Here is an 18,155-nt window from a genome sequence, read left to right on the forward strand (position 1 = left end):
AGTGGCTACACCAAAATCGAATATAATTGCCTATGAAAGGTCTTAGGCTTTATATTAGTATCCAACTCACTTTTGACACCTATGCAGTATGTATACCATCATCACTATGTCACATGAGTATTTAATATACATAGTCACCTAGATGGAATTATTATTAACTTCGAGCGTCAAAATACATTTTGCAAACATTTACTGATTTTTCATATCATCTTAGTCAAATCAAAACATAAGTAAACCTCAATGTAACTTTTTTCTTAGTCTATCAAGAACATAAGAATAAATACTTTTCAAAGTCTTATCTCAAGTCAACAATCCATCTCGAAAAATCAATCGACCACTTTAGATCATTCTCCACATCATCTCAAGTCTAATTTCTCTTTGGTTACTAAAAGTTTTTAATATCACAGAGAAATACTATGAATTGTTGGTATGAGACCTACTACCGAGACCCAGAAAACTTGAGTTTTTATCTTATTAGAAATTTTCAATAGATATTTATAGTTTTTTTTTTTTTGTCTAAATCACTCATCCACCGGAGACAATCTTATTCGAGTCAAATAAGACTTTATAGGTGATAAAACTCTTCCTCAAAATATTTAACATAATTACATATTCAGGACTACATGAAATCATTAATTAAACTGAAACAATTTACTGGATAATTACACCCTAAATCGGAAATTAATTTGATTTTCATTGGTGACTTTTATTGAGTAAGTGCTATTGCACCCTAAATCGGAAATTAATTTGATTTTCATACTTGGACATAAGTTTATGAAAGTGAAAGAAAAGACACATTAAAGTGTTAAGAAGAATTTCTGTATGTAATATGTATATAAAAGAAGAAGCAATTAAGCATGAATAACAACAATTACTGGTCTCAACAACAACAAAAAAATACTAATGTCGTTCATATATACATTCATATATATAAAATGTCGATACATTAAGATTAGAGCAGATGATGAAACCGAAGGTTCGTTTCTCTGAGCAAGCTGTCAGAAAGTACCACAAGGTGAAAAGGCACATAATAGTAGTGCATATGCACTTATCTGGTGGTAGCTTCCTTACTTTTGAATCCACCGAAAGTACCACTAGTCTAAAGAAGCTTTGTTTGTTTTTATTGATCACCAAAAAATATACATTGATTCGTCTCTGTAAAATGCTGATATCAAGAAAATGAAAAGGAGTCAGGAATCAAGTTTGAGAAGTCAGAAAATGGAAACAAAATCCAATAGAAAATGAAAAGTAAGAAGATTTGAAAGTGTATAACAAACAAAAATCTAACCTATGCTGTCATGCCAAAAATCAATAGGGGAGAGCATGATATACACGCCAGAATTCCATCTCTATGATTTCATATGCTGAGATTTGTACACGACCAGTTCCTGTAGAGAAAAGTTAAATGTGAGTTCCATCATTTTTGTGAGTTAAACCATTGGGGAAGGCCAAAAAAAATAAGGCCACGGGATTGATGAAGTTACCTTAGAATAGGTTACATGATCATGATTCAAATTCGAAGATTTCACAATTGTTTCCCACTTAGTAAAGTTTGATGCTCTACTAAAACCTTGTCTTTTAGCCTGGGAATGTGTACCTTGATTAGAATGTGGGAATGAATTCTTAGAAGAGACTAGAGGCAGGGCACGACAAAGCCAGGACTCAGAAGGTGACTTTGGCAATGGTGGGGCAAGAGGATGCAGAACATATTCATTGTCAACTTTTCCTGAATCATCAACCACTACAATTTGCTGGTTGTTGATCTCTGCATCTTTGTCAAATGAACTTGGCACAAGTTGCAAGGACATGGATTCTTGATTAATTTCTTGATCGGCTGCCAATCTTTCAGCTTTATCTTCTTTGGCCATGAGATGTAACATGCTAGACAAAGTTGGAGAATTGGCATCCACAGAATTCAACACTTGAGAATCCAAATTCTCCTCCAAAGCTTCTAGGTGCTTCATATCTCGAAAAGAATCTACAAGGGAATTTCTGTCTTTTCCTACCACTATTGTGCTACCTAAAGAACGTGAACTAGAGCATGATGATTTTACTGTGCTTGCAGTATCTATGTACAATGTCTTTTCAACAGAAAGGCTCCCAAAGCTATAGCTTTTTTTGGCTCCTTGTGATAGCACCTCTTGAATACTTGCATGTCCTCTATTCGGGAATTTCAATTTGCCAGAATGATTATTATCAGCTTGTTCGGAATCACCAAGCAACTTTGCTCCAGGAAAGGGAGGTTGAGGTTTACTTCGAAAAGGAGATACTCCAGCAGAAGCAGCTCTTGAACGACGAAAGGGAGAGAGCCTACCTAGCTGCTTCAATTCACCTGAGTAGTTATACCTGCTTGATTCACTAGTCCATTTTTTCCTCACATCTTTCTTGTCTGGTGATGCAGCTCGAGAGCTAGAGCTTAACTTGCTCTTATTAATAGCATCCCAAGCCTGCAGCAAAAAGTCATGATTGGTATAATTGTGTTAAAGTCGTGATTGATGAAAAACTGATATACAGTGTCATGTGACATTGTGTCAATCTCTCTTCATAGGTATTATATAGATGGGGTCTTACCAATATTTGTGAATATTTATGAAGAGAGATATAGACACAAAATTTTGCACATAATGTCATTTGAAAATTCATCGTGAGAGAATCCATTCCTGGATAAGGGTACAATTGAGTATTGAAGTGTGAAATGCAATGCAAGAATAGAAAATAAGAGTTATGTAGTTCTTACCTTCTTTATAGCTGGAGCTGGTCTATGAGAACGAATATGAGAACTTTTATCAGGTTTTACAACCTCATAGGCAGAATACAAGGGAAACTGATTCCCCATTTTCGTCCCAGGCACTGGATTTAGTAAGCACAATGAGTTTCTAACACATAAGCGTGGAAACAATCCGCAACCTTTAGCTGAATTATTTGCATAATCATTAGTTTCATCGTCACTTTCTTCTTCTTCCTCCTCCTCCTCTTGGCATTGACCAGTATATGGTACAATGTCAGTGATATGTCTATTAACAAAGGACTTCTTTTGCTCAGGAACCAATTTGATAAATTCCCTAGGTTGTTCTGCCAGAACAGGTTGTTGCTTTCTAAAAGAAGCATATTGAGGAGGTTGTATAGTCATAGCCTTTGCTGCATTTAAAAACCTGCTCATCATGAAATCATGAGCTTGTTTATCAGTAGAAGAGGTTCCGCACCTATTTTCATCCACATTATCTAAGCCACTCACACCACTCAAACTACAGTTCATAGACATGGGCTCTGTAGGTGACAGTGTTTCAAGGGCATCAGAATAAATATCACTATCATCATCATAGTCATCATTCTCTTCCACCTTATTTATTTTCTCATCTTTGTGTTCTTTGTCACAATCTATTTTTTCCCTTAAAGAATTTGATATGCTTGAGGGCCTAAAGTTATTTGCAACATTAGGTTCCTTTTCCAATGACTGTTTGGCAACATTTGTGGATTTTCCAGGGGGGAGAGTTGGGGCGGTTGGGGTAATTGAAGCCTGTGTAGGAGGTTGAGGTTCTGATCCATCATAATCCTTTGGTCTTCCAGGGATATGCTCCCAATTGAAAGGCACTGCAACAGGTTCTGTTACCTGATCCAAAGCGGTGTCTGATTTGTAGTGTGGAAGTGTTTGTGGCTTCTCTAATATCTTTTTATTTGCTTCAGTTAAAGATGGTGATATACCAAAAGAGCGCCTCACCGACATAAGAGGAGCATCAATGTTCAACTTCCTTTCATCCATCATGTTCAACACTTATTCAGCTGAACTCTTCTATGCAGATACTCTCAATAACAACTTCAAGAATCGAGGGAATATCATGTACTACTAATTTCAGCTCAAAAAGGATGCAGTATAAGAATCCCTCTATTCAATCAAGAAAATCTGAAAAAGAGGATGGAGGAACCAGATCATTACATTTTAAATTACAATTTAAACAGCAGATTCTCTGTTTCAAATTTCAATTCAACCAGACTTGAACCAAGATCAGAGAAGTACATTGATGCAACCAGTGAGCAAAATTTTAAACCAAAATGAACTCATGATAACAGGGTATTGATGACTGAAATAACTTTCCGTTTTCTTCACCATTAACCAAAGAAAAAGAGAAATTCTGTAATGGTCTATTGAGAGTGTGGAACGGGAAAAACATGCAGTTTAGTTACAAAAGATTCAAGCCTGGGATAATAGAATTCCTACAAAAAAAAAAACCTATTTTTCTTCTTATCAATAAGCCAAATACACAAATATTAAACAATTGCAAGTCTTGCTACCAAAAAAAGAACATAGGCAACTATGTAATTAATAAATTAAACAGACAAAGCAAGAGAGCCTTCAAGAATATCATAACAAGCTTAACTTAAGGTCCCCTTTGAGTGGCAATTCAAGTGCAAGAGGGAAATGAATGAATGGTGATGAAGAAAAGATCAAACCAACCTACATAATAACAGCATGAAACATGGGACATGGTGATCCCAGGCATTTGCAGTGCAAGGAAAATTGAAGAAAGTGTCTTTAGTGTGGGTTTTTTTCATGGTCATGCAGCATTAAGCATCTGAATTGGCTATATAAAACTAAAAAGATGGGTTAGAATAGAATCATCAAATAAGTAGTGAGTGAGCATACTTGGTGAGAGAGAGATGAAACACGTCACAAGGAAGTGGTTGGTAAGTTGCAAAATGGAATGAGTAAGAACAAAGGAAAGCAGAGAAAGAAACAGAAAGGTTCGGTATTTCGTCTTCTTTTGCTTTCTGCGTACTTTCGGATTTTACAATGTGTCTGTGAGATACTGACGAAGACAACAGAATGGACTAAATATTCCACTCCAATGCTATTAGTCGGTACACTTTTTTTCACTGTGATGGAGTGCTGTTCAAACCACGCGCTTGCTTTTTCTACTACTTTCCATTTAGTCACCTACTTGTTAATTTTGATTTTATATTTAAAAGTTTATCCTCATCGCTTTCATGCAACATATTATACATGGCTTCAACGTTAAGGAGAAGAATCCCGGCCCTAAAGTAAAATTATTTTTTAAAAATTAATGAGTATTTATGTATGTAGATAATTTTAAATTTTAAATATATCTTTATTTAGTTTATTAGCATTCTAAATGTTTTATTTATTTTCTTCATCTCTATTTAGCAATTTGAATTATAAAAATTAAGCTTATTATGCATTTTAATTATGTATAAACTATCTCACTTTTTAGAAAAAAATAATTTATAATAACAAATTCCAGTACAATTCAAGATAATTGACTTCTTTAAAAAAAATTGTTACTTTGACTTGCTTAAATGTTTATTAGAGTTTTAATCTTGGTTTTATACATGATGCTAGAATTCATTAATTAATAATATCTTAAATTGGGACGGAGTTATTACAATTTAACATGGCTGTTTAGTATGTTATTGTATTAAATAGTGAAGGAACTGATAAATTTGTGTTAGATGAAAATTTAAATTTTAGTTCTCAAAATTGAAAAAAAAATACGAAAAATTTATCAATTCATTAACTTTCGTATATTATCGTTAATGAAAGAGTCTACGTGATACATTCAATGATGAATTTGACAGCGTTCAACACATTCAGTGATGAAAATGACTACTTATCCAAAATATAATTTAATCTTCATTTTTTTCCTTTTGTTTAATCTTTACAAGCATAACATAATAATAAACACTTAAAAAAATAAGAAAACGAGCAAAACTTAGAACAAACATAATAATAAACATAATATTGATTATTAAGCATAATCTATTTATTGCTTTGAACTTTTATTGTGACAACACTAAGTAGTGACAAAATTAAGTTGGATTTGATTTTTTTTAAGAATTAACTTAATGGCTATTCATTTTTGTTTGAGTCTCGTACTTTAGATAAGGTATTGTTACATTAAAAATTTCAAAATAATAGATAGAGTATGCTTGTTAATCTATATTATGTTTATTATTATATTTGTTCTAACTTATGCTTGCGTGTTTATTGTAATGTTATGTTTGCACTAGTTAAAAAAAGGAAAAGGATGAAGATTTATTTATATATTGGCTAAATAACCATTTTTGTCCCTTAATATGTCATGTAAACTCTTTAATAACAAAACGAGCGTGAATGAAAAGATGAATTTGTCGTACTTTTTTATTTTTGTGAATTAAAATTTAAATTTTCATCTTCTGAAAATGAATTTGTTAACAATCTACACATTTAACGATGGAAATGATTATTTATTCTATTATAATTTTAGTGCATGTTTGGTTTGGTATAAAAAAATATGAAAGAAAGTGTTAGGTTGTTTGATTTAGATGAAAGAGAATGTGAAAGAAATAAAAGATTTTTTTTTGTACAAAAGGAAATGAAAAATTAAAATTAAAATTGCTAGGTAGATAAGAAAAAAATAGAAATTAAACATTTATGCAATTCCCATTTTACTCCAACTAAAAAGAATTTATTCACATTTTCGTACAAAACCTTCTTTAACATTATTATTATAATTTTATGTTATTTATTATTATTAATATTATTTCTATTTGTTATTATAATAATTATATTTCATATAAAAACTAATATAGGAAGTTTGTTTTTTTCCCTTAGCGTCAGCGAAATAATCTGTAGAGATTAAAATTAATTTGTGACAACTTTTAGCGAGCACGGATTATTTAAACACAGGACTTATCTATTTTTTGTAATTTTTTAAAATCTATCTATTTTTGATAATTAATTAAAAAATTTACACTTGATGAAAAAGCTGACTTCTCATTCACGGACTTGGCAGAGGTAATGCACGTCTTCAGTCCTGCGGATAAACGCCACTGTATTTTTCTCGTCTTTTTCTGCACTATAATTTGCAAAAGAACACCCATCATGGGCCATGGACAATAACTATTTCATTTCAGTATAAATTGCTATGAATTCTCTTTAGCTAAAAGCTTATAAATAATTTTATATTAACACATTCTTTCGTAACAAATACTTATATCGAAATTTACTTCTTATTTGAAATAGAGAATCAAACTTGAATTCACTTAATAGTAAAACTTCAATATATACAGTATATAACTAGATATAAAAAAATTATCTCTACGAAATTTAATTTTTTATTTAAATGTTCATAAGTACTGTAAATTTATATTCGACAGTTATCAGCATTACGAAAATATAGTTTTTAGATCGTTTTTGGTAAAAAAAAAAAAAAAAAATCATTGGGGGACCTCGCTCGAATGAGAAGATGGCATGAGATTCGCGCGAACAAAATTACATATAAATAAATTCTGGTGGTATATGACAAGAATGAACAGCGCCTACTTACTCCACTCACTAATTTGTATCGGACCACCTAAAAAGAATAAATTGTAATTTTAATTATCATATAATTTTTAACATGTCATTTTTGGTTATCTTATTTTTTTTCTCTTGTAATTTTGATATTTTTAATTTATTTTAAAACAATACACAATTTTGATTTAATCTTCAATTTAATATATGCTTTTTTGTATTATATATTTTGATCTGATTAAATTTTAAACTTAAAATATTCACTTAGAATACTGTAAAAATAATTTAATTAATTAAAATATAAAAATGTATACAAAATTAAACATTGAATCAAAATTACAATTTTTTTAAAATATAAAGACTAAAATCACAAAAAAATAAAAAACAAAATTACATATTAAGAAATTATAAGAGATCAAATTTAAAATTTAGCAAAAAAAATAAAATAAATGAGATGTGTACTAAGAATACATTCTTTAATATGGTACTCTTTGTTGTCACATACTTTCTTTTATTAATTAAAAATTATGAAATAAGAATCAGAGATTAAATAACATGTGATATACCTGTAATTTTTGTAATTTTTAATAACCTTCCACGACAAAACGAAAATGTGTCAAGTATATCTCTAATATTTCTCAAGGAAAAAAAAATAAAAAATAGCAAACGAATTAAACGTGTGTATTCGATCAATAATATATTCACATAGCTAGGTGGCACGTGAAACAACTACATGACGGACTCAATATATATGTGACGCAGCTGCACAAGAACGGTATAACGTTATCCATTAACAAGGTCACTGATTTGTGCAAATGATGTCTTTGCAGAGGACCAAGTTGTTTCCTTTTTTCATTGTCCTTGTTTCCTTCACATGTAGTCTCTCCCTTGCTATGTCCAGTAACCAGTTGGAGCAGTTTGCTTCGGAGGAAGAAGTGTTTCAACTATTCCAAGCGTGGCAGAAGGAGCATAAGCGTGAATATGGCAACCAAGAGGAGAAGGCAAAGAGGTTCCAGATATTCCAAAGTAATTTGAGGTACATCAACGAGATGAATGCGAAGAGTAAGTCACCTACGACGCAACATCGTTTGGGTCTGAACAAGTTTGCTGATATGAGTCCTGAGGAGTTTATGAAAACCTACTTGAAAGAAATAGAGATGCCCTACTCCAACTTGGAGAGTAGGAAGAAGCTGCAGAAGGGTGATGATGCTGACTGTGATAATCTTCCTCATTCTGTAGATTGGAGGGACAAGGGAGCTGTCACTGAAGTTAGAGACCAAGGAAAATGCCGTAAGATTTTATATTAACCTAGCATCGTTCAAAACTTGTTTCCATTAATTATTATATCACCTCTTTTCTTGAGATTCTTCATTTCACTCCATGCATATAGCATATTTATAGTTCAAGACTAAAAATAGAGCACACATCACTCACAACGGTGTAAAATTTAGTATAATTCAGATAAAAACATTTTTAGAATATTAATTAAGTCAAGATTTTTATTTAAATTTATTTAATTAAAAAGATCTAGCTTTAGATGATCCAAAAAACTTTTTAGATTTAACGGACTGACCTATTTAATGAAATATTATTATTATTATTATTATTATTATTAAATTTGTTATAATTTATTAAAATCATGCATTTTTTTAAAATATCAAACATGATATTGTAGTAAGTTTTGCTAAAACTTGAAAAAATTTAATATCATGGTTAAAAAAATTGTGATTGTGAACCCCACTTTAAAATTATACGGTTTGTGATATTATATATGATTACTTCTATACACATTTTTTCATATACGCATCTCAACAATACGCTATAAAAGTAAAGAAACAACCTTTTGATGTCTCAAATTTGTGTTAAAAAATATTCCTTTTATTTTTAATTAAGTGATAAAATGAGTTGTGTTATTCACTGTAGCCATGCCGGCTACATATATGATTTTCTAACTCTTAGACTTAAAAATCATTTTTAAAAAAAAATATAATTTTTTCAAAAAAAAAAATGCTTACTTTTTCAATAACATGGGAGTAGTAAAATAGTTTCATTTTACAACATTAACGAGATATATATTTTTGTTTTGTTAGAAAGCCATTGGGCTTTCAGTGTCACGGGGGCCATAGAAGGAATAAACAAAATAGTTACTGGGAATCTTGTTTCCCTATCTGTACAACAAGTCGTGGATTGTGACCCTGCTAGCCATGGTTGTGCTGGAGGCTTTTACTTCAATGCATTTGGTTACGTTATAGAAAATGGTGGCATTGACACAGAAGCTCATTATCCTTACACAGCCCAAAACGGTACTTGCAAGGTCAGTGTTAAAACTCTTTTCTCCTAGCTTAGTTTTTGCGTTTTCAAAACAATTTTTTTTTTGTCTTCTTAATTTAAGGTTTTCTTTTTCTTGAAGGCGAATGCAAACAAGGTTGTTAGTATTGATAATCTTCTAGTTGTGGTTGGACCAGAAGAAGCTCTCTTGTGCCGTGTTAGCAAACAACCTGTTAGCGTGAGCATAGATGCAACTGGCCTTCAATTTTATGCGGGTGTAAGTATCTTTATTTATTGACAAGTGGTTAATTGAATTTGATTATATATATACTATCTTGAAAGATTACTCAAATTTGAAAATTTTGGGTACGTACAATTAATGTTTAGAAGGTTGTCTATGCTAATTTTATAAATTCTTGTGTTCTAATGATCACAGGGAGTCTATGGTGGTGAGAACTGCTCAAAGAATTCAACAAAAGCGACTCTTGTTTGTTTAATCGTGGGTTATGGTTCGGTGGGTGGCGAAGACTATTGGATTGTGAAGAACTCGTGGGGAAAAGACTGGGGAGAAGAAGGTTACCTCTTAATCAAAAGGAATGTTAGCGACGAGTGGCCTTATGGTGTTTGTGCCATCAATGCTGCACCTGGTTTTCCAATAATCAAAGAGGTTGCATCGTCTTCAGCTATATAGTGGACTAGAGCATGGAGTACTATCCATCCTTTTGAAACCTATAACCTGTAACAGCATTTTGTAGTGTTATCTTGTATCTGGGCATATTACTACTTAAGTACTTGCCCTTTCTCCAACAATAATAACGTTTATGAACTACAAGTGCGTTTGGTAATTCGGGTTAAGGTGCTTTAATAAAATAATGGATGGTGGTGGTAGTTCTACCAGTTGGCTTTGGTTTATTTCTTGGATCATAACTGTTTTATGACGATAATGACTTGTGAGCAAAATTTCGTTGATAAAAAATGTTAAGCACAATAATGTATGCCCAACTCAAATCGTCAATATAATCTGTATTTTGTAACACGCAAAGAAAATTGAAACAAAATAGGCATGGGCCAGAGCCTAGTTAAAGGAGAAACCCCAACCAAAATGAAGACTCCAGACTCAGAGTGCACATGACAATTAATAAACTGCATCATCCAGCTGCCATAGATTACAAGAGCACTGAAAATGCAAAATTCAGACTCAACACCCAAAGAAGAAATCATGAAGTAAAATTGATTTTGGCCTAGTTATTCAATTGAGAACCAATAAGACCGTATAATTGTGCTACCTCAATCCAATTAACCAGCACTTGCCACCTTTTCTATGTACCAACTACCAAGTCTGGATCGCAACAATGTATATATAACCATTATGAACCTCACACGTTGCACAATTTGCATTTGCCACACCTATAAATTTTTTTTTTTATAAATACACGGATACACCTATAAACGAATTGATTTTATCCTCCGAGAGGGCTGCAACTAAGAAAGAAATATGCATACCCCGTCTTAAAATTGGTGTAGTACCTCTCCACGCCTTGTCACTTTCTTCAAATGTGCATTTCAGTTTCAATATCAATATAAATTTTTTCCCATGTACCATCACTCCTACAAAAGCTGGGTCCTGTTGCCATCCAAGATGACTAAATACATTGATAATGCACCTAAACAGAGAAGATGAAACGTAAAGCTGGCAGACAAGAAACTCTCCTAAGTCCCTACTATATTATAACGAATCCTTATATTATTGATTCACCTCAACGTAACATTTATATAATTTAAGTGAATATTTATCAAAAAGTTATCATTGACAATATATGTAGGAGAAACAACAATAGTGAAAAATGAATACTAAGTGGTTCATGAAATTCAAGTAATAAGGTGAAAATTTGTTATATGTAACTGGAATAAGCATTGCTATTAATGGTGAATCCATTAGGACATTAGGATAAGCATTTGTAATAGGTGAAAAATATTTAGTTATAAATTGTTCATAATAAATAGCTTATGATAAGAATTTTCTTTCCTCTAAGCTTGATGCAATGGTGTAAGGTTTTCATTGCATTCATATACAGGAAAATAATTTATTTAACAAAAAATTCATATTTAATATCTTTTGTGTGTAAAATTCTCTTAGATCTTCGACAATCACATATCACAAGTCAACATAATAAGTTGGGAGACACCTAACAAAAAAAAAATCTTCTAGTACATCAATCATATGTTAGCTTATATTCTTTATTGGGTCAACATGACATTAATTGATAGAAAATATCCACCAATTTCATTGATGATTAATCTTTACTAGAGAACTTGGTTGGTCTTTCCTTTCAACTATATCTTTTTTCATCCATAATATTTAAACTCGAAACCTTAGTTAATGAGAAGAATCCAACACCACTTGGACCAATGACTTATTGATACTTTAACTTGTATTCTAATATAATTGAATAGATAAAAAAATGTATAATTTATTCAAATAAATAAAGGAAAATTCAATTACTTAAGGTACATAATTTTGAACAAAATAAAATTATTCAAAAAATTATTTTTTATAATTTCATTCTTTTTATATTTAAAATAATTCTTTGTATAATTAAAATATTTTATTTATCAAAGTCGATTTCTCACGTTGTTTTCCTACGAATATGATTGATATTGCCATCTATCCTCGCCTTGGGCCAGCCCGTTTTTCCTAGAAGGCCACAACCCATAACTACAAGCGACAGCCACACAGCCCACACTGACGAATCAACTTTGAGATACGAGGGTAGGTTACTATATTATTTATATTATTAGTCTCTTATCTTAATCATATATTAAAATTCCTAGTTGTCATTGGGGAATTTCGGTTTCGGGGAGAGTGTAGGGTGATAACTTCATCGACTTAACTTACCCTCCAAAACGATTCCAAACATAGTTATATATTATCATATATAACGGCAAAAGAAAGAAGCCAAGATCACGTGCCAGAGCAAGTGAGATGGCATTTAGCACCTGGAGTTTGTGGAGCAAATACTTGCCAACTCCAGGACGTAGTTTTAAACCCACTGTCACTGTGTATGCGTCTTCTTCTGCCCTTAATTTGATTAGCATGCCATTCGTATGCAATTTGTCATTTTGTAAGAGGAATTTCTATTTCGTGTTTCTTCAGAACACCTTATTCTTTCTAAAATTAACAAAAATTATGATGGAGGGAGGTATACCGAATTTTGTGGTTAGAAGTGAGGGTTTGGGTTTAGAATGTGAAGGAAATCAAACTTGTTGAATAAGATCATCTAGTTGTTGCTCCTAATAACAATTTCATTTTTTGTTAATTTTTATTAGGAAAATCTTTTTTAATTATTATGTGTATTTATATATTTAATAATCTAAGCTTGGGTTTTCCAAAAAAAAAACCTAAGCTTAGGTAAGATTACTGTTTTTGATAGATTTTGCTTCAAGAGGAGGGAAGGGAATTTTCATTTTGACAAGGTGCTCTTGCTTATTAACTGCTTGCAGATATCTTTCGTATTGCATATTCTAGTTAACGTGTATGAATAAATTACATGGGTGAGGTTTGCCAATATTGAAGTTAAAGGATTATTAAGGGGGACCAAGAAGGCTTTCGGGACTATTCAGGAGTTCAGGACTTATTAAGTGGAAGACCGAGCATTATTGAGTCAAGGTCTTTTGTAATCTAGTAATTTTCATGTGATTTGTTTTTCTTCAACCAACTAGACGATGGAGAAGAATGTTGCAATTGTTTGACCATTCTTCACATGTACATTTGACAATCTTATTCTGTGTTGTTTACTCAGCCATTTCAGTCAATACAGCTTCAATTTTTTATTTTATTTTAGCCATTAAATCAATCAATTAGTCATAGTTTAAACCAATAAAGCTCACCTACTTCGTCAACAAGGTGAAACCCCCTGTAATAGAATAGTTGCAAATCAAACTACAATTATTCTCTGGTGATTGCTCTTATTTTCTTCATTCGGGACTTATCTTAGAAATGTCCTTCTCTCATAATCTATCAAACCGACTATAGCCTAAGAATTTCAAAATTGCAGCAGATTGGAACCCAGCCCTGAAAGCAAACCGAGATGTTAAATCTAACACTCTCAATGATATATCGAGGCACTATTAAATGATATGTCTATGTTAATACATCAAATAATTTAATTTGTACGGCTCGTAATTAACATGATCTGTTGTTCCTCCTTATGTGTTGTCAACTCTTGGTTGGACGAGTCATTCATTAGTGAGGCACTATGGCTGAGCTGAACAACTCTAGCATCCAATTGCATCATATCATATGCTATTTGGATCTTTAATGCCTCATATGATCTGAAATAGTAAGGGAACTGGGACCCCATTAGTTTCAAGCACACTGAAGTCATCTTCAAATTAATCTCTCTGAGATTGAAGCCCACAATTCGATTTTTATATTCTATCTCAATTCTCTCACACTTTCCCTCAATCAAAACATCCCCATATTTCCATAGCAGCTTTGTCCCCTGCAAATCCCAGAGCTTCACGGTGGCCAATTACCTCATGACATCAAACATTCAAAAAACATAAATTCATAAGTCAAAAATAAAATAAAAATACTAAAAAAATCGCAATCACCCAGCGGTAATATTGAAGTTTTTTTTTTATTTTTTTTTTTAAAAATCTACTCATCCCTCCCTCTCTTTACAACTTCCGTTAAATTATACTATCTTTAACCCTCCACATGTTCAGGTGCCGTTAACTCTCCGTCAAAACATGACGCCGTCACTTCCTCCCCACTTTCTCTATAACCATTAAACCGCGAACCATAACAACAAAATAGACCAGAACAGCCCAAGCTCTGTTTATTTTCCTTCGTTTCTTTCTTTCTTAGGACAGAAAAAACCAAAACCATAGAGCAAAATGAAGCCCTTCTGCAGATTCTTGATTCTTGTATCGCTATTTTCTCTGGTGGAATCTTCATGCAACAGCAGTGAAGAGCATGACTTGGTGTCCAAGGCTTTCAAATCAGTCTCTGGCTTCAACGCTTTCTCCTCCTCGTTCCCAACCAACAACTGTTCACAAACTCACATCATCACCAGCATAGTACTTCCATCCCAAAACCTCAGCGGCACAATTTCATGGAACTACCTTAGGAACATATCCAACTTGCAGATTCTCGATCTCTCCGGGAATTTCCTACAGGGCCACGTGCCAAGCTGGTTTTGGTCGAGTTCATCCTTATTGGCAATAAACCTCTCTAGAAATAGGTTCGGAGGGAGCATCCTTCAACCCACATCAGAAAACACCTCGTTTTCATCCATTCAATCCCTCAACCTCTCATACAATAGGTTTACCAACTCAATCCAGCTTTCTGGTTTCAAAAACCTTAAAATCCTCGACCTTTCACACAACAACCTCGTAACACTCCCTTCCGGGTTTCAAAACCTCAGCAACCTACAACACATCGACCTCTCAAGCTGCAATCTTCAAAGCAACGTAAAACCCATTTCCGCTCTTCACTCACTTCACTACTTGGACTTATCAAACAACACCTTCACGGGTAATTTCCCTTATGATTTCCCTCCACTCACCACCCTCAAGTTCCTCAACATCTCGTTCAACAACTTCACCTCAGCAATTAGCGTAAACAAGTTCAGTAGATTCTTCGGTAAATCAGCTTTCGTCCACGCTGGCAGCAACTTCACCTACACCAACGACAGTAATAAAAACACAAAACAAGAAGCCATCATCGAAAAGAAACAAAAGAAGCGAAAGTCCAAAACGCTGATTGGTGCAGCGTCGTCTGCGGCATCAGCAATTGTCCTAATTCTCTTGGGCATATGGGCAGTCCGCATTGTGATTCAGAAGAGGAAGCAACGTGCCAAGAAGAACAAGTGGGCGATTTCGATGCCGGTCCCACAAGGGATGATGATGATGATGAAATCAGGGCCGTTCGAGTTCGAGACAGAATCGGGGTCAACGTGGGTGGCTGACCTGAAGGAAGCGTCTTCGGCGGCGGTGGTGATGTTCGAGAAGCCGTTGATGAATCTGAGCTTCAAGGACCTCATTGTTGCAACGTCACACTTCGGGAAGGAGTCGCTTCTAGCGGAGGGAAGGTGTGGGCCAGTGTATAGGGCAGTGCTACCCGGGGACCTCCACGTGGCAATCAAGGTCCTGGAAGAGGCCAGAGACGTTGATCCTGATGACTCCGTGGCCACCTTCGTTGACCTCTCGAGACTCAAGCATCCCAACCTGCTGCCCCTCTCCGGTTACTGCATTGCAGGTAAAGGTTTCAAAAGTTATTTTGGTTTTCGTGGCACTGCTCTCATTAATGCTTTCACGGGTTTTATTTTTCTGTTCCATCCTTTCTTCGCATAGAAATATAAAATCAAAATAGTGCCTATCATGTGAGCGTGGCCACAATTGCCAATAATAATATATTCTTTAATTAGGCTGCCTAGGTTGTCTCAGTTCACTGATGCAACTTTCAACTTGAATTTTAACTTTGAATCCCCCTATCAATTACTCCCGCAATTTTAGTTTTCTTCTTATCCAGAGGAATCAACATTAACATTATAATGGAAAGGGAGATGTTATGTTCCCCATTGTAGGACACATCACTTGTTAAATATTCACTCTTTTTTATTTATTTAAGATTATAGTATTCATTATTGTTTTAATTACCTTCATATCTTTATTTAAATTTTTAATATTTATGTATGGAATTATAGTTTTTTAAAAAATATATACTATTATCTGATTACAAATTATTATATACAATAAATGTGTTTCTTTCATAATACTATTTAAAATCCATATTATTATAATATTTCATTCAACTATTAAGTTAAAATTCAACTATATTGATTGATTTTATTTTAAAGTATGATATTATTAAATTTTTGTGAATGCTTAATTGATTAAAATCATATATATATAATTTTCAATTTTATTTTGAACAAAAGGTGCTTAAATATGATAAATTATAAGAATATACGTAGATTCCTTTCATTACAATAATTTTCAAAGATAGAAAATATTAATATTAGTGACTTTAGTATTAATAAATAAAAAAATTGGTAAGATTATTATTTATAGAAATGTTATGAAAGTATTTTGGTGAAATTTTCAGGTAAGGAGAAACTGGTGCTGTACGAGTACATGGCAAACGGCGACCTAGGAAGGTGGCTACACGAGCTTCCGACTGGAGACACCAACGTGGAGGACTGGACAGGCGACACGTGGGAGATTCAAAACGGCGTCGTCGACGACGGATCCCCAGAAAAGATGGGATGGCTCACACGACACCGTATCGCGGTGGGCATAGCGCGTGGCCTCGCGTACCTTCACCACGCGCGTTCCAAGCCCGTGGTGCACGGCCACCTCGTCACCTCCAACATCCTCCTCGCCGACGACTTCGAGCCCCGCATCGCCGATTTCGGGTTGCGACCCGACCCGGATCCGAATTTCGGCACGGAGACCGACGTCTACTGCTTCGGGGTGGCTCTGGTGGAGCTCCTGACGGGGAAGGGGAGCACGGCGGAGGCGGTGGCAGCGACACGGAAGGCGGTGAGGGAGGGGCACGGCGTTAGGGTTTTGGACGAGAGGCTCCGACTCGGGGGTGACTCGGTGGTACTGAGTCAGATGGTGGAGACTCTCCGAGTCGCGTTTTTGTGTACTGCTGAATGCCCTTCGAAGAGGCCCACAATGCAACAGGTTTTGGGTTTGCTCAAAGACATTCGTCCTCATCACCAACACCAACACCAACTCGTCCTGAGTTGACTCGTCAAAGACTTTTTTATTTTAATGTTGTTGTCATTATGCTGTATAGACTCATTTTTTGGGGGGAAAAGAAAAAGTGGAAAAGGACAAAAAGATGGGCATGATGAAGGCGCAAAGGGAGAGAGTAGTTTACTCTTTTTTTTTTTGGGGAGAGGCATAGGGCCAGAGAATCCCACTCAGGAGTTTCCATAATTTAATTCTTTTTTTTAATCTGCTCCCTTCACTTTAAAAAATACATATATTTTTCACTTTTTATATTTTGTTTTTACCCTCTTTTAGTTTGTTTTTTTTCTTTTTGCTTTATTCTCTTGTTGATTTATTTATCTTTAGCTAGGAATAGGATTAAGAATGAATGTCCCTTTATTTAGTACACGGAATAAATTAAAGATAGGAAGGTTGGTTTAGCGAGGCATTTGATAATGCATGTCCATTCACAGGTTACGTGTTTTTCTTTGTTGTCTTGAGCTCTTGACGGGACCATGGATGTGAACATTTGTAGAAAATTTATAAGGTTCGTTCATTCTTGATTTGTCAATGTGAGGAATGGAAATTAAAGAATGTGGTCGAAGGAGCGAGTTACAACGATAGGGGCCTAATTGTTTAGCATAATTGAGAGGCTAAGTTTTCATTTTTGAATGATTGTCCATGGAAAAGTATTAGAGGACAATCTTTCTGACGTATATTATGAGCACTAATAAAAAAATTTCGTCCCCATGCATGAACGTAGAAAATTCTATGAAAATTATGTGTTATGGTATTTTGAAGTGGGGGGTTTAATCCAATTCGCAATCAATCAACACCTTGTAGAAGGATTTTGGGATTTAAGTGAAACTATATA

The 18,155-nt window shown here is 34.0% G+C and overlaps 3 protein-coding genes across 5 annotated transcripts; 2 read left to right on the forward strand and 1 right to left on the reverse strand.

Moving 5' to 3' along the window:
• Positions 1-819: 819 nt before the first annotated feature.
• LOC114422895 lies at positions 820-4,792 on the reverse strand. Of its 3 annotated transcripts, none has more exons than XM_028389456.1 (5): positions 4,643-4,792; positions 2,738-3,901; positions 1,485-2,447; positions 1,289-1,388; positions 820-1,165 (listed from the first exon to the last, which is right to left on the reverse strand). In XM_028389456.1, the coding sequence occupies exons 2-4, from the start codon at positions 3,761-3,763 to the stop codon at positions 1,350-1,352; spliced, it is 2,028 nt and encodes a 675-aa protein (XP_028245257.1). In that variant the 5' UTR covers positions 3,764-3,901; positions 4,643-4,792; the 3' UTR covers positions 820-1,165; positions 1,289-1,349. The 3 variants fall into 3 exon arrangements, with proteins under 3 accessions (XP_028245257.1, XP_028245256.1, XP_028245255.1); XM_028389455.1 differs by lacking the exon at positions 4,643-4,792 and adding an exon at positions 4,458-4,636; XM_028389454.1 differs by lacking the exon at positions 4,643-4,792 and adding an exon at positions 4,454-4,636.
• A 3,258-nt stretch (positions 4,793-8,050) lies between these two features.
• Positions 8,051-10,468, forward strand: LOC114422040 (ervatamin-B-like). The gene is made up of 4 exons (XM_028388216.1): positions 8,051-8,578; positions 9,379-9,602; positions 9,699-9,833; positions 9,993-10,468. The coding sequence occupies exons 1-4, from the start codon at positions 8,104-8,106 to the stop codon at positions 10,245-10,247; spliced, it is 1,089 nt and encodes a 362-aa protein (XP_028244017.1). The 5' UTR covers positions 8,051-8,103; the 3' UTR covers positions 10,248-10,468.
• A 1,972-nt stretch (positions 10,469-12,440) lies between these two features.
• Positions 12,441-17,721, forward strand: LOC114421721 (calmodulin-binding receptor kinase CaMRLK-like). Its single transcript, XM_028387781.1, has 3 exons — positions 12,441-12,534; positions 13,058-15,818; positions 16,668-17,721. The coding sequence occupies exons 2-3, from the start codon at positions 14,456-14,458 to the stop codon at positions 17,315-17,317; spliced, it is 2,013 nt and encodes a 670-aa protein (XP_028243582.1). The 5' UTR covers positions 12,441-12,534; positions 13,058-14,455; the 3' UTR covers positions 17,318-17,721.
• Positions 17,722-18,155: the final 434 nt, after the last annotated feature.

This window comes from Glycine soja, chromosome 8 (assembly GCF_004193775.1).
Source record: "Glycine soja cultivar W05 chromosome 8, ASM419377v2, whole genome shotgun sequence".
In the NCBI taxonomy this organism is placed as follows: Eukaryota; Viridiplantae; Streptophyta; class Magnoliopsida; order Fabales; family Fabaceae; genus Glycine; species Glycine soja.

Bases quoted from the DNA above. Each gene is read 5' to 3' on its own strand.
- LOC114422895 (XM_028389456.1), bottom strand. From the start codon at position 3,763: ATGATGGATGAAAGGAAGTTGAACATTGATGCTCCTCTTATGTCGGTG. The intron at 2,448-2,737 runs GTAAGAACTACA...TTTTTGCTGCAG, and splicing joins CAGCTCCAGCTATAAAGAAG to GCTTGGGATGCTATTAATAA. The intron at 1,389-1,484 runs GTAACTTCATCA...TTTTCTCTACAG, and splicing joins ATCATGTAACCTATTCTAAG to GAACTGGTCGTGTACAAATC.
- LOC114422040 (XM_028388216.1), top strand. From the start codon at position 8,104: ATGATGTCTTTGCAGAGGACCAAGTTGTTTCCTTTTTTCATTGTCCTT. The intron at 8,579-9,378 runs GTAAGATTTTAT...TTGTTTTGTTAG, and splicing joins TAGAGACCAAGGAAAATGCC to AAAGCCATTGGGCTTTCAGT. The intron at 9,834-9,992 runs GTAAGTATCTTT...TAATGATCACAG, and splicing joins GCCTTCAATTTTATGCGGGT to GGAGTCTATGGTGGTGAGAA.
- LOC114421721 (XM_028387781.1), top strand. From the start codon at position 14,456: ATGAAGCCCTTCTGCAGATTCTTGATTCTTGTATCGCTATTTTCTCTG. The intron at 15,819-16,667 runs GTAAAGGTTTCA...TGAAATTTTCAG, and splicing joins CTCCGGTTACTGCATTGCAG to GTAAGGAGAAACTGGTGCTG.